Source organism: Ovis canadensis, chromosome 4 (assembly GCF_042477335.2).
Source record: "Ovis canadensis isolate MfBH-ARS-UI-01 breed Bighorn chromosome 4, ARS-UI_OviCan_v2, whole genome shotgun sequence".
NCBI lineage: Eukaryota > Metazoa > Chordata > Mammalia > Artiodactyla > Bovidae > Ovis > Ovis canadensis.
In genome coordinates, this window is record NC_091248.1 from 112,773,152 (window position 1) to 112,789,133 (window position 15,982).

Sequence of the window (15,982 nt, forward strand, 5' to 3'; positions counted from 1 at the left end):
CTCCAGGGGATCTTCCTGACCCAGGGATCGAACCCATGTCTCCTGAATCTCCTGTACCGCAGGCAGCTTCTTGACTGCTGAGCCACTGGGGAAGCCTGGAACAACATCCAGTGATAAGTAAATGTTTATTGAATAGGTAAACGCAGTAGCTTCTGAATAGCACATTCATTACCACTGAACCCGTGTAGACTGCTGACCGTGCAGCCAGTGAACCCTGCTGTGTCTTGCTTTCACAGGCAATACTACGAGATGCTATACAACACGGCCGACGAGCTCCTAAATCTGGTGGTGGACCAGGGTGTGAAGTACACAGAGCTGGAGTACATTCACGCCCTGACCTTGCTGCACCGCAGCCAGACGGGGGTGGGAGACCAGACCACCCAGAACATGCGGCTGCAGCGGCTCAAGGAGATCATCTGCGAGCAGGCAGCCATCAAGCAAGCCACCAAGGATAAGAAAATAACCACAGTGTGAACAGGGTGCATGGCGGGAAGCGGCCAGGGGGTGGGCCGCTTCTGTTTCCTCGGTCACAGCCCCTTCTTTGCTATGTTAGTTGGTATATTCTGAGCTGACTTAGTTTTCTCCACACTGATGCTCGGGTGGAAAGAAGGCGTAAGGCTTCTTTTCTCTTGCTTTTTGGCTTTTCTATAAATGCTAAAGGGACTTCACAGTACAGACTGTTTGGTTTGGATGTTTACTTTGATGTGGTCAGTTCCAGAGGGTCTAGGGTGCGATGGGGAGGAAGGTTGTAAGCAGTAAAAATGAATGCATGAATGACTAACACCCAGCAATCTTTGGTAAGTAGATTGTTACCTGAGTTCTAGTCCCTTCCTAAAACTGCTCAGTGGGGTTCTATTACATAAGCAGTAGGATTTTTATTCTCTTGACCTTGTCAGTTTACAGTTCTACAAAATAAATGTATGTGCTCTGCTTTCTGTCTCTATTACCACTGGCTTCTCAGCTAGTTGTAGTTTTCAACCAGTTTTCCTAACCAAGCAGGACCTCTTCGCCCCTTCAGGTCTTGGGGGATAAAGTCCTTTTGTCTCAATCCTTGGCAGAGTTTTGTATGCAGTAGCCTGGACCCAGGTGATCTGTTGGTTTGATGCCTTTTTGTTTTTATTTCTGCTGTATCAAAACCAAACACCACAAATTAAAGACAAAAACAGAAGAATGAAAAGTGGTTCAACTCTTCTTGATTTTTTTTTTTCCTCCTCCACTCGCCAAGAGAAAATGATGGTTAGAGAACTTTTAATCTCACTTGACACCTTGCCCTGGGTGTTATTCTTTTTTTTAATATAAATTTATTTATTTTAATTGGAGGCTAATTACTTTACAATATTGTATTGGTTTTGCCATACATTGACATGAATCCGCCATGGGTGTACATGTGTTCCCCGTCCTGAACCCGTTAGTTATTCTTAAATGCTCACTCTCCATGGGAGCCCCTAGGCCTTCCTCATCTTAGAAGGTAGCTCCAGCTGCCAGCCAAGTGCAAGGAAGCTGGTACAGCCATGACCTTCCTCCTCTGTGCACCCCCCAGCCGAGGCTGTTTCTGCAGTGCTCTCTTTCAGCCGGGGTGGGAGCCCACTGCTCCCCGCACGCTTGCCTCCCCACTGTCCTCACGTCTCCAAGTGCTCTTGCCACCTATGGCTGATATGTCACAGAAGAAAGCGATGCACTGACTGGGACACAGCTGGAAAACACGTGGCAAAGAGAGCAGAAAGGACTTGGACTACATGAGGTCAGAATTTTACACCTGTTTGTACAACTTAGGCCTTGGTGGGAAAAGCAGAAAATTAAAAAAAAAAAAAAAATGCTTCAAGAAGCTTAAATGTTGTGTCTCGTTTTTCTTGTATTTATTCCGCAAACGTGCCCTGAGACCCTAATATGCGCCAAGCACTGCGGGGCACAGATCCACAGTATTGAGGGCTCCCGTATTACCTACCTGGAAGACAGAAGAACAGAAGCTGGACTCTAACCAAAATCCTAAGAGATGTACACCCAGGGCTGAGTTCAAAATCAGGCCAGTGGGGTGGCTGTGAAGGGAACTCAGCAGGCAACTGGAACATGGTCTTCCAGGAGATTCTGGAAGGAATACTGTAAATCTCTGTAGCTTCAGAGGCCCAACGAGGAAGAAGTTGAATCTACATGGGAGATGGTCATGCAAGAAGGTACTGTCCCTAAACAACATCATTGGAGTAGTCTCCCTGAGAAGTGGGGGAGAGGTGAGGGAGAGAGGGGAGTCAGAGCTAATTGCTGTGGTTTGGAAGCGCTTTTGGCTGTGGCCTGCCCTCAGCGCTTCTGTGTCCTCCCTTTCTTCCCCTTCCTGTCCGCTCTGGACAAAGAGCCCTGGAGTGGTGACAGAGAGACCAGAAGAGCCAGAGTGGGATGGGGGAGTGCTTAGAATCGTTTAATTGGATGCGGAAAGGGACATGGGTTTGGACAGAGTAGACTGCCAAGAACTTTGAGAACCAACAGACAAATAGCAAATGAACTGTTTTGGGGGAGCATTTAGAAAAGTGAAATCCCTGCTTTGCTTGCAATAATGCTAGGCTTGAAAAATGTCAGTTGTGCACAGAAAAAGCAGTCTGTGATTCTTTGTCCCAAATCCTATGCAGGATGGTGCATCAGTCATTATTCTTTAAGAGATCAAGAATAGCTACTCAGTGGTGATCCCGTGGATGCAGATGGAGCTGGTACAGCCACCTCAAGACCTGCCTCCATCTGGAACACAGTGAGGGTTTCTACTTGTTATGGTCCTACTTTGGGGATATTTTGTGAGCCTGCTTTTGTGCTGTTCACAGCTATGATCAGAAATCACTGGAGAGAGCCAGGGTCTCCCAAGGGCAAGGTCCAGCCTCCACTCACGCTGATATGCGGCCACAAGAGTTCGTTTCCAGCCTTGAAAACCACTCCCTAAATGTGCTTTTGCCGTTATAAAGGCCAATAAAATAGACCTCCCAGAAAGGGCATTAAAACAAAGCAAACTCTCATCTTCTACAAAGTGACAGATGGAGTGGACACATGTGGGATACTGTCTGTGTCCCATGAGGAAGGGTCTGGAGGTGGACAACAGACAAGAGCCCAAAGAAGGAGGGCTGGGAGCTAAGATCCAGCCCAGTCATCAGAGAACCAACTCCGTAAGCCAGAGCAGCTCTAGGGAGAGCTTCCTTCTATTATCGTCACTGGCATCTGCCCTCTGGCACTTGACATGCTGTCCCACAACCATGCCGTCAATACAGTGGTCTTTCAGGTCTTGGAAGACGCTCAGTGGAATCTCTCCCAACTCAGCCTCCCTTAAAATAAATTTTTTGAAAAAGAAGTACTCATTCAGAGCATAGGTTCCTTTGAGCCTTGATAGATTTTGGTCAGTTGTATTCTCAGAACTGCTGACAGTGGTTTCTTCTGGGGTGTTTTGTTACTTTTGATTATCTTATTATTACTTGTGATTGCACCTCTTAATTTATAAGCAATACTCTGGATAATGCTGTGCCATTCACCCCATTAGCACTCATTTATACCTGCACTATGGTTACAGTTTATCTCAGGGCTTTTTATCCTTGTACAGTGTTTTTATTCTTGCTTCACAAATGGCTTTTTAATCTTACTGCCCAAGTAGAACTTTTCCCTCTCACAGGTGGTTACATCTCTGCTGGTTAGATAAGGAACAATGATATAGGTTCCTCGTGAAGCCCTTGGCTGAAGAGGACCCCTGCGTCCAGGCTCTGAAGGACAAGTTCATTTTTGAGTAGGTGAATCAGCTCAAATTCAGTGGTAGGACCAGACCTAAGCTCCCATAGCTCATACCCTTGAGACGGGCAGTCATATGGAATCTGGCAGGGACCCTCCAGCTGGAATCACTACCCTGGGCACAGTGACCTCACCTTTAGACACCTTTAGAAGCTCCAGCCTCTCTCCAGAACATCATTCTTGCCTAAATATTTTCTTAGCCTGATAGTCATTAATTTGTGTTTGAAATAGCTTGGGAAGAACACCTCAAAAACAGCCAAGTTGATTGGCAACCAAAGCCTGATCATTCTTACTGTCAAGTCATATCCATGAAAGTCTTAGTGCTAAGGTGTTCACTATCAGTCAAAAAAGATATGATTGCCTGTTACAGCAATAACAAACCCTGATATGGAATAATGTAATGGCAAGCAAAAGAGACAGTCCCTGTGACATGGGGCGGGTAACTGCACTCTCATCTTGCCCTCCCCAGACTCCGTATTTCCCAGGGCTACCCTTTCATCTAGGAAGACGTCCAGTAGGATTGAGGGCTGAAATCTTCAGCCTAACCCTCTGCTACTCTGAGCTGTGCTCTTCTGGAAGCCAGTACTATGTCTCACTAGTCTCTCTTTCCTCCTTAACTGGCAAAGAGCCTGGAAGTTGATGGAACAAATGAATTCCTGCTCCACAGCCTCTGTGAATGTACCAAGGCCATTGTGTTCAAGATTCTTGCTCCGAGACATAGCATGGCTGCTTCCCCAGGACCAGGGCATAGAAATTTCATAGTAAACAACGGAGGATAACAGGGTCCCACCAGCCCAAGCTAGGCTCACTCCAGTGGAGTCAAAATGATAAAGACCGCCAGCCAAGTAGCTATCCTTCTAGCAGGATGTGAAAAGGAGCTTTGCAAAAGCCGTGTGTGTGCTATAATACACACATCTGAGAACAATTGTCTTAACGTGGCAGGGATGGAAAACAAATCGAGCATAATTTGGAGGGAGGGTAATGAGGTACCAAGAACAAGAAAACAAAGAATGACTGGGCTCAGCAAAGGTCTTGACTCTGTCCTAATTAGGCACAGTTGTCCTAAGAAGTACATAATTAATAAGCGGATGACCAGATGTGAAATACGGAGATTCTTCCTGAGGTGGACGTTGTAATGAAGTGAACCCAGCTGGAGGTGTTTGTCCTGATTTGGCGGAGGCTCAAGGCCTGCCTGGAGTTTTGAGGAGGTGTAGAGGGAGGCCCACCACAGCTCTACACCTGGAAACAACACATCCTCTTCCAACTGGGCTGGGGTGTAATGAGAGAGCTAATTACCAAGAGTGTAATGAGATGCAGAAGCCCCTGGAATCGAGCTGGAAATTTCTTTCATAGTGAAATGTGCCCGATTTGAGGACTCGCTTTCCCGTACCTGGGCCACAGACTTATGTCTGTAATTAAAAATATCACCAGGGCATTCACACACCTGGAGCGGGAGTCTCTGGGAACCCGAGAACGCGGTGACCTGCAAAAGTTGGACGTGTACTTTTTTTCATGTATGTACAGTTTATTTATGTACATAGAACTGAAAAGAAATAAAAGTCAGGTGCTGTTGGGTGAATGTAGTTCCCATTATGTTCAAACTCATTTAGAAACGTGACCTCAGTTTCCTGCTGACTTCAAAAATAGATACTCTAGGAGGAGAAAAATTGGCAATCTCCTCATCCCAAACTTATTTAATTTCCTACCAGGCTGAATTTTCCTTCAGAAGGATTTATTTACTGTGAGAGAGCAGAAAGCTCTCAGTACCTGTTTTTTGTTACTGTATTTATTTTATGATTGTTATTGTTATTTTAGATAATAATAACACCTATTGAATGACAATTACTGAATAATACTTATTGAAAGTTGAATATGTGTCAGGTGCTACACTCAATGTATTAACATTTTTCCGCTTAATCCTTGCAGTAATCCTATGAGGCAGGTGTTACGATCATTCCCACCCACGCCCACTCCCACCCCTTAGAGAGGTAAGGAAACAGAGGCTCAGATAAAGGACTTGATGCTCCAGACAGATGCTGATGCCAGAGTCTGTGTTTGAAATCCCCTCTGTTCTCTATCATGAGCCAAAACCCCTCATCCCGTGAGGCAGAGGGAGGGTACCTCACCTGCTATATTTGAGTTCCAAGTGACATTTTCTGGTAGTTTGACCCCTTCATTTGCTCTGCCCTCTCCTGTGGCCCCCAGAGGGAACCACTCTTCAATTTGGAGTTACCTGGCTCTCTCCTCTGCTTCTCCTCAGCCCCCAACTGCCTGAGGCCACCCTTGTGGCCAGTACATCAGCATAAAACTCTTGGAAACCAAAACCTTGGGCTCAGAGGCTGAGCCCAGCCAGCTGGAGACTTAAGAGGACCCACACCTCAGCCAAGTGATGGAGTGACCAGGAGGGTGAGCACAAAATGCTCAGGTTTTAAAATCTGCTCTGCCCTGGCGCAGCCTTTTACAAGTGGTTTGCTGTTGTACAAGTTGTTAAATGCCCTAAGCCTCAGTTTCCTCATCTGTGAAATGGGATGATAATAATAGCTCCTATCCAACACTGTTGCTCCATAAAGTAAAAGAGGGTGTTCAGTGCCTGGCACATAATAAGTATTATATATATATATATATATATATATATATATACATGATTAATAATAGGCTAATAATATTATCTTGTCAGTTTCTGTGGGGTGCTGTTGACCCAATATCTAGAAAACCTGCCCTTTTGATATGACATGTGAGTACAGCCATCCTGACCAGCCCTGTTGTTAGAAAAGCCTAGGTTTTGCCAGGTGGAACCCAGGACTTGGAATCCTGAAGCCTCCCCCCGGCCCCCGCCCCAACTCCTGATTTTATTACTCCACTGTTTCAGCCCCCTCTCCCACAGAGGACAACTGCCCTTGGTGTCTGGTTCTCACACTTGCTTCCTTTTTAGCTGTTGGTGAGTTTGCATCTCATTGTCTGCCAATGTATTATGCACATCTCATTAAACTCTGAAGGCTCCAGTACCCTTTAGGGAACAGACCTTAACAGACAAAGTGGCCTCTGCCTGGGCTTTGACTTTGCTATCAGTCTTCCCAACCGTGCTGAGGAATGTCTGATCCTGGATCTCCAAATTCAGATTGCTCTGTGAAACTGAGGTGAGAAAATTATCCCTTTTTAAAAAAAAATTTGTTAATCGAATCTAACTCTGGGCTCTCACTTACCATTCTGAACAGAAGTCCGAGTTCATTCATTTTCTGTGGTTTCTTCGTGGAGGATGGGGTGGGGAGGGGAGGCGTCCCTGAGGACAATATGCTCATCTGTGCGTCCTGATCTCTTTGTCACCTCTGCTGTGGACGCCAGCTGCCCTCAGGTGCTGCAGCTCTGGGTGCAGAGGTCCTCTCCAGTGTTGCCCGGCCTTAGTGACCAGCCTCCAGAGGTGACCCCTTTCCTAGTCATCCCCACCCAAGGTCCTGCCTGCTGGGAGGCACTGAGTGGAATGTGGGTGGGAACTACCATGGAATCTATGGCCCCTGTCTCTATTCTGAACTTTGAGGGTCTCAACACTCTAGGTTGGACAATTCTCCCCTCTTCCTTCCAAATGCCATAATCTCTACTCCTTTCTGCCACTGGGTGATCCAAGGTCCTTTCCCAAGGTCTAGACCTTTCAAAAAACTTGAAAGGGAGTCCTCTTCTTCCCCTCTTCTCTTCTGCCTTTCTGGGCTCCAGGAGCAGTCCCCAGGTAGCCTCCCTATTGGGTAGCAGAGGGAGGGGGTGTTTAGTCTAATTGGTGGTCAGTCAGTTTCTCAGTAGGGGCTTCCCAGGTGACACAGTGGTAAAGAATCCAGCTCCCAATGCAGGAGACACAAGAGACATGGGTTCGATCCCTTGGGGGGGAAGATTCCCTAGAGGAGGAAATGGCAACCCACAACAGTATTCTTGCCTGGGAAATACCATGGACAGAGAAGCTTGACAGGCTACAGTCCATGGGGTCACAAAGAGTTGACACCACTGAACAACTAAGCATGCATGCAGTTCCTCAGTAATTCACCCTGTTGTGGATTCATAAGCCCTGGAGAGCTGTTGTTCCAACCATCTATGCCTTCTAAGGCGGTCAGGGGAGGAGTTCCAAGAGAACAGAATGGGGACACATAGTACCTGAGGCAAGACTAGCACCTAGGTCTCTTGACTTAAATTCCGGGGAGGCTGCATTAAGAGCCCAAATGTGCCCCACTCTACTAGGCTGCCAAGGGTAGAAGTAGAAGGCAAGCACCTGACTTCAAAGACATGACTCACATGGAAAGAACCAGGCAACAGACCTGAATCATCTATGGAAAACTGCCAGCCCATGTGGTGCTAAGAGTTCATGGTGTGGTTTAGACTAAACACTTCAATAATTCGGAAAAAAAAATTTATAGGCTACTGTTAGCTGGATACAGCTTCATGAAGGGGTATGAACTGGACTATGATCTTGAAGAAAGTGTAGAGCCAAGATCATAATAGAGGGACTTGAGATGAAAGGCTGCATTTTGACAAATGTTGCTGTTTAGAAGGAAGCAAAGGAAATTAAGCAAAAAAGAAAACCTTCAGAAATATAAGAAGGATCAGCATGAAAACTAGTCAAGAGGGAACACCAGTCAGGGAGGAGGCCCGGCACATTGAATGTTTTTCATTTGTTCTAAACCTTGCTGGAAGTCAGTGGATACGTGGGATCTTTGAATCTCCTAGGATTACATGGATGCAGCATTTGGAGGGCTGGTTTTTTAGTGCATTATAAGAAATAAAAGTCAGATTTTTAAATCAGGGTCCCCATATGTCCTATTTTTCACCTTGCAGAAATGTAGTAGGATAGCATTTCCTGGCTCCTTTGTGTTTGGCTGAAACCATGTGATTAGGTGACCAGTGAATTGTGAGTAGAGGTATGTCACTTCCCAGCCAAAGCATTTAATTGCCTTTGTACAGCCCTCCACAGCACTGCCCACTGCCCCATCTAGCAATGTTCCAGACCGTGAACACTCAGTGTGCTTGGATCCCACAGGGAGGAAGATGCAGAGCTCCAGCTGACCTGCAGGGGCCATGTGATGTAAGCATGAAATGAATGACTAAGCATGAATTTGTTATTTTAAGCCATTGAAATTGAGGGGGTGGGGGCGGTGTTTGTTACTGCAGCATAACCTTGCATGTCCTAACTAATGCACAGAACAAAGATGAGAATGGGAAGACCAAGGGAATTTTAATGAAGATTGAAGTATTACATCAAAGAGAATTATCTGAGTGTAGTGATGGGAGCAAGAGGTAAATTTGGAGGCTCAAGGGAGAAGAAGTGGTGCTTTGCTGCTTTTAGTCAGCACATTTGCCCCTAGAGACAGAGGCAACAGGGATGTGTTCACTTACGAAAGGACCCTGGAGCCCCCAGTTTATTTATGTCTTTTGCTTTTTCTGCCTCCATCCTTAAACTTATGTAATAATAGTTATAATAATTACATAATGATTATGTAATTATGTAATAATTATGTAATCAATAATGTAATAATAGTAAGGTCTCAGTGTTTCTAAATATTCATAGGAAAGCCTCTATATTCAATACATAAAAAATTAATGCCTATGATAATTAAAGTTATTAAAGCTTAAAACCTCTCATTTTCACTGAGGTCTAATCATCTTACCGGCGGGCTGCCATCTATGGGGTCACACAGAGTTGGACACAATTGAAGCAACTTAGCAGCAGCAGCAATCATCTCACTGGACCAGCCCCTTTTTCTTTTGAAAGCTTTCTAACACAGGGCCGTTCAATGCCAGTCCCCGGAATTGAGTTTTTAATCCTCTGACAATTCAGGTCCATTCACCAAAGCAAGAAGAAGACTGAGAGGGGAAAAAAAAAAAAATCTACTTTCTGTTTTTCTACACTCTTCTCCAGTAGCTCAGACTTCCTTATATTTCTATGATGTCCCAGTGGAAGTAAATGTTAATGGCTTTGAAGGAGATAATGAAGTTGCAATTTAAAAATGAAGAAACGTAACCCTGAGAAGCTGTTAACTCAGCCAGTTTTAAGAGACTAATAAAGCATAAGGTACTAGGCTTTTGACACTTTCAGAGCTGCAATTTACTCATCTATGATGCAGCAAATGTTTAAAGTATTTTCACAGAGGTTATAGAAATCCTTAAGTTTTGCAGTTGTATTAACGTGTATAAATTTTTTGTTTAATTTTCATTTCCGTGTTTCCTAGATATAGTTAGTTGTGGTGCAGGTCATGCCCCAGTAAACCCCTGAGATGTTTCCACTGTCCCAAACCCTACTCAGAAGGCAAGAAAGCATATCTAATTCACTTTATATTTCACCCCTTGATTGAGGTCTGTGGTGTAACAAAATACAGTAGACTGGATAGGTTATAAGCAACAGAAACTTATTCATCACAGTTCTGGAGGCTGGAAAGTCTAAGATCAAGGCACCAGCAGATTTGATGTCTAGTGAGGGCCCACTTTCTGGCTCATGGATGGTGCCTTCTTGCTCTATCCTCACATGGTGAAGAGGGCTAGGACGCTCTGTAGGGTCTCTTTTTTAAGGGCACTGATCCTATTTATGAGGGCTCCACCCTCACAACCTAAGCACTTCCCAAGGAGGGATTTTAATTTGGGGAAAACACAGACATTTAGGTCATAGCATGTATCTAAGCCAACTTGATAATTCTGTTTGTCAGGTTCTTTTGGTAAACATTAGCCTTCAAGGATAAGGTAGGAACAACATACCTCTTTCCCATGACTTTGCTAGCAGGTAATATGCTACAAAGAAAGCAGGCCACAGACAGCATTTAGCAAGCAAGGACAAAACTTGCCTTCCAAAATGCTCTGTAAGTTCATCAGAGTCCCCACTCTCTGTCCCTTCGCTCTGACCACCACCATTATCGAAATGTTCACTTCAAGGGCAAACACAAAAATATTTTAACAGCAGCACCAGACTCACCTTCTAGTCAGATGTGGAGTCAGAGTTCACCATGATGAAGGGGAGTCAAAGACCCAAAGTACTGGGTCCAAAGTCCATAGCTGTCAAGTACTGGGTCCAAAGTCCATAGCTGTCAAGTACTGGATTTACTTATTTTTAAATTCATTCATGAGAAAGTGGTAAAGCCTGTAAAGTCTTTATCAGCCAAGCACATGTCTTGAACACATCTCACCACTCATTTCTAACCCCTCTCCTAGCAGTTAACCAACCCTCTGCTACTGGTCAGATTGAGACAGCAAGACTGCAACAGTTTGCCACAGCCACCTCTGGAGAATAGCTCCTGGACAGACGCCCCAGAGTCTGTTCTTTGGGGACAGAATTTCTCAGGGAGGCATTCTACCCTTCATGAATGTCCCACCCTTCAGATGCCCTGTTAGTGGCAGTCTCTAATCCCCCACAGTAGGATATCTGCTGGTTGTCATTTTCCAAGTTGTGGACACAGCTCTGCACTGAGTGGTCCATGTAACCTTGGGACCTAAAACTCTGATTTGCAGGACAGAACCCAGGCTTTAGTCCCAACCTGCCTCAGAGCACAAGGACACTAACTCCTTGGTCCACTGATAACAAGGCTGGACCCAGCCCCAGTGATATGTGCTTCACTAAACTGTTCCACTCCAGCCACACACAATCAGGAAGCCTGACTCAGAGAGCCCCCCAAACCTCTCTCCTACTGCTGTTGCAAACTGCTCCCTGTCCAAGGGGGCAGAGCTTTATACCCTTCTCACACCAAGATTTATAGTCCATTTAACTTACCCTGTTAATATCCAAGGCCACGCCACCAGCCGCTAGCTTATTAATAATGTATCACTGCAGTGTCTGACTTAGTGGAGCTGCAGACGTCCCTCATTTGCATGATTAGCTCTTACCTTGCTGATTAGAAAGTTTCATCCTATCCTCAGACCTACCCTTTCTGAATGAATGGCTCTTTTTTAAAGGGAGCCAGCTTCTCTAAAATACATCTTAAATCCAAATAAAGAGAAACCAACCAACAACAAAATTAAAAACCCTGTTATTCTCTTTGTGGAAGGAGAAGAGAGGAGCTTAAGAAGGTTTTTAAAAGTTCAGCACCATGCTTATTGCAGGACAGAGAAGTAGCTATGGTTGTCAGCAGGGACTAGAGGGGCATACAATCTGAGAAGGACTTGGGGTTCACAGGAGATATTAATGAACTGTTAGTGTTTACCTTGAGGAGTGCAGAGTAACCACTAAGTATTTTAAGCAATAGAGTGGAATCAGGTTTTGACCTGCCAGCTGTTACTCTGGGAAGATGATGAATAATGAACTGGAAGATGGATGACAGGGAGACTAATATAATCCAGGAGGAAGATGATGCTTTGCTTTATTGCTCTTGTCAGATATTGCCTTTTTTTTTTTTTAAACACAAATGGAAGGTTTCTGGTAACCCTGCATCAAGCAAGTCTATCAGTACCATTTTTTTCAACAGCATTTGCTCACTTCATGTCTCTATGTCACATTTTGGTAATTCTCAAATATTTCAAATTTTTAAATTATTGTAGTGATCTGTGATCAATTATCTTTGATGTTACTACTATGACTCAGATGATGGTTAGCATTTTTTATCAGTAAAGCATTTTTAAATTAAGATATGTACATTTTTAGACATAATAATATTGCATATTTAATAGACTATAGAACAGTGTAGACATAACTTTTATATGCACAGAAGAAAAAAAAACAGACTGTGACTTGCTTTCTTGCTATATTCACTTTATTGCAGTGGTCTGGAACTGAACCTGCAATATCTCCCGGGAATGTCTATGTGCTCAAATCCATGAAATTATATACTTTAAAAGTGTGACCCAAAGACAGAAATATAGATCAATGGAACAAAATAGAAAGCCCAGAGATAAATCCACACACATATGGACACCTTATCTTTGACAAAGGAGGCAAGAATATACAATGGAGTAAAGACAATCTCTTTAACAAGTGGTGCTGGAAAAACTGGTCAACCACTTGTAAAAGAATGAAACTAGATCACTTTCTAACACCGCACACGAAAATAAACTCAAAATGGATTAAAGATCTAAATGTAAGACCAGAAACTATAAAACTCCTAGAGGAGAACATAGGCAAAACACTCTCAGAAATAAATCACAGCAGGATCCTCTATGATCCACCTCCCAGAATTCTGGAAATAAAAAATAAACAAATGGGATCTAATTAAAATTAAAAGCTTCTGCACAACAAAGGAAAATATAAGCAAGGTGAAAAGACAGCCTTCTGAATGGGAGAAAATAATAGCAAATGAAACAACTGACAAACAACTAATCTCAAAAATATACAAGCAACTTATGCAGCTCAATTCCAGAAAAATAAACGACCCAATCAAAAAATGGGCCAAAGAACTAAATAGACATTTCTCCAAAGAAGACATACGGATGGCTAACAAACACATGAAAAGATGCTCAACATCACTCATTGTTAGAGAAATGCAAATCAAAACCACAATGAGGTACCACTTCACACCAGTCAGAATGGCTGCGATCCAAAAATCTGCAAGCAATAAATGCTGGAGAGGGTGTGGAGAAAAGGGAACCCTCCTACGTTGGTGGTGGGAATGCAAACTAGTACAACCACTATGGAAAACACTGTGGAGATTCCTTAAAAAATTGCAAATAGAACTGCCTTATGACCCAGCAATCCCACTGCTAGGCATACACACCGAGGAAACCAGAATTGAAAGAGACACATGTACCCCAATGTTCATCGCAGCACTGTTTATAATAGCCAGGACATGGAAACAACCTAGATGTCCATCAGCAGATGAATGGATAAGAAAGCTGTGGTACATATACACAGTGGAGTATTACTCAGCCGTCAAAAAGAATACATTTGAATCAGTTCTGATGAGATGGATGAAACTGGAGCCAATTATACAGAGTGAAGTAAGCCAGAAAGAAAAACATCAATACAGTATACTAACACATATATATGCAATTTAGAAAGATGGCAATGATGACCCTGTATGCAAGACAGCAAAAAAGACACAGATGTGTATAGCGTACTTTTGGACTCAGAGGGAGAGGGAGAGGGTGGGATGATTTGGGAGAATGGCATTGAAACATGTATACTATCATATAAGAATCGAATCACCAGTCTATGTCCAATGCAGGAAATAGCATGCTTGGGGCTGGTGCATGGGGATGACCCAGAGGGATGTTGTGGGGAGGGAGGTGGGAGGGGGGTTCATGTTTGGGATCGCATGTACACCCATGGTGGATTCATGTCAATGTATGGCAAAACCAATACAGTATTGTAAAGTAAAATAGAGTAAAAATAAAAATTAAAAAAAAAAGTGTGAATATTCTGGTATATATCTCAATAAAAAAGTTTTTAAGATAAAAGTGTCTACTTTCCAACAAAGAAATTATAAGACATACAGAGAAGCAGGAAAGAATGGCTCATACTCAAGGAAAGAAGCAGTCAATAGAAATTATCCCTGAGAAAGCCTGGATGTTGGGCTTACTATACTAAGACTTTTAGTTAGCTATTATGAATACGTTCAAAAAATTAAGAAAATCGTGTAAAGAATTAAAGGGAAGAAAAAGAATGATGTCTCACCAGATAGAAAACATCAATAAAGAGAACCGGATATGGAACAATAGACTGGTTCAAAATTGAGAAAGGAGTACATCAACACTGTATATTACCTGTTTGCTGCTGCTGCTGCTGCTGCTGCTGCTAAGTCACGTCAGTCGTGTCCAACTCTGTGCAACCCCACAGACAGCAGCCCACCAGGCTCCCCTGTCCCTGGGATTCTCCAGGCAAGAACACTGGAGTGGGTTGCCATTTCCTTCTCCAATGCATGAAAGTGAAAAGTGAAAGGGAAGTCACTCAGTCATGTCTGACTCAGCGACCCCATGGACTGCAGCCCCATGGACGGCTCCTCCGTCCACTGGATTTTCTAGGCAAGAGTACTGGAGTGGGGTGCCATTGCCTTCTCCGATATTACCTGTTTATTTAACTTATATGCAGAGTACATCATGTGAAATGCTGGACTGGATGAAGCACAAGGTGGAATCAGAACTGCCGGGAGAAATATCAATAACTTCAGATATGCAGATGACATCACCCTTCTCTTATCAGAAAGAGGAGAACTAAAGGGCTCTTGATAAAGGTGAAAGAGGAGAGTGAAAAAGCTGGCTTAAAGCTCAAGATTCAAAAATCTTAGATCATGGCATCAGGTCCCATCACTTCATGGTAGATAGATGGGGAAACAACGGAAACAGTGACAGATTCTATTTTCTTGGGCTCCAAAATCACTGTGGACGGTGACTGCAGCCATGAAATTAAAAGACACTTGCTCCTTGGAAGAAAAGCTATAACAAACTTAGCATGTTAGAAAGCAGAGACATCATTACTTTGCCAACAAAGGTCCGTCTAGTCAAAGCTATGGTTTTTTCCGGTAGTCATGTATGGATGTGAGAGTTGAACTATAAAGAACGCTGAGCACCAAAGAATTGATGCTTTTGAACTGTCGTGTTGGAGAAGACTCTTGAGAGTTCCTCAAACTGCAAGGAGATCCACCCAGTCCATCCTAAAGGAAATCAGTCCTGAATATTCATTGGAAGGACTGATGCTGAAGCTGAAGCTTCAATGTTTGGCCATCTGATGTGAAGAGCCGACTCATTAGAAAAGATCCTGATGCTGGGAAAGATTGAAGGCAGGAGGAGAAGGGGATGACAGAGAATGAGATGGTTTGATGTCATCACCAACTCAATGCACATGAGTTTGAGCAAACTTCAGGAGATGCTGAAGGACAGGGAAGCCTGGCGTGCTATAGTCCATGGGCTCACAAAAAGCTGGACATGACTGAATGACTGAACAACAACGGCAACAATAGATATTTTTTTTAAGAGGCAGAGTTTAATTCCATTCCCCTTGAGTTGGGCTGCAGTAAACAACTCAATTCTACTGAGTAGAATAAAGCAGAAGTAATGGTATGTTACCATATTAGGTCTAGTAGGTACTGAGATTTTGCCTTGCTCACTTGGATCACTTGCTCTTGGGGAAGCCAGCTGCCACATTATGAGGACATTCAAAACAGCCCTATGGAAAGAGCCACATGGCAAGGACCCGAGACCTCCTGCCAACAACCGTGTGAATGGGTTACCTTGTATAAATCTTCCAGCTCCTGTCAAGGTTTGAGATGACTGTAAACATACCAACTGATGTCTTCGTAACCATGAGAAACCTGAGCTGGAACCATCCTGGTAATTTGCTTTTGGA

General features: G+C 43.8%; 1 protein-coding gene and 1 long non-coding RNA gene across 4 annotated transcripts in view; both read left to right on the plus strand.

Annotated features, from left to right (window-relative positions):
- The window catches only part of EXOC4 (exocyst complex component 4), a 798,914-nt gene extending 797,082 nt beyond the window's left edge, over positions 1–1,832 (plus strand). For both annotated transcript variants that reach the window (XM_069588401.1, XM_069588402.1), the window contains exon 18: positions 237–1,832. In XM_069588401.1, coding sequence (XP_069444502.1) covers positions 237–474 — 238 coding nt within the window. In that variant the 3' untranslated portion in view covers positions 475–1,832. The remainder of the gene's footprint in view (positions 1–236) is intronic.
- Positions 1,833–6,746: 4,914 nt separating this feature from the next.
- On the plus strand, positions 6,747–13,369 carry LOC138439509 (uncharacterized). 2 transcript variants are annotated; one of them, XR_011256752.1, is made up of 3 exons: positions 6,747–6,887; positions 8,692–8,812; positions 12,468–13,369. It is a non-coding gene; the product is annotated as an uncharacterized lncRNA (long non-coding RNA). The 2 variants fall into 2 exon arrangements; XR_011256751.1 differs by lacking the exon at positions 6,747–6,887 and having other exon boundaries at positions 7,501–8,812; positions 12,468–12,941.
- Positions 13,370–15,982: the final 2,613 nt, after the last annotated feature.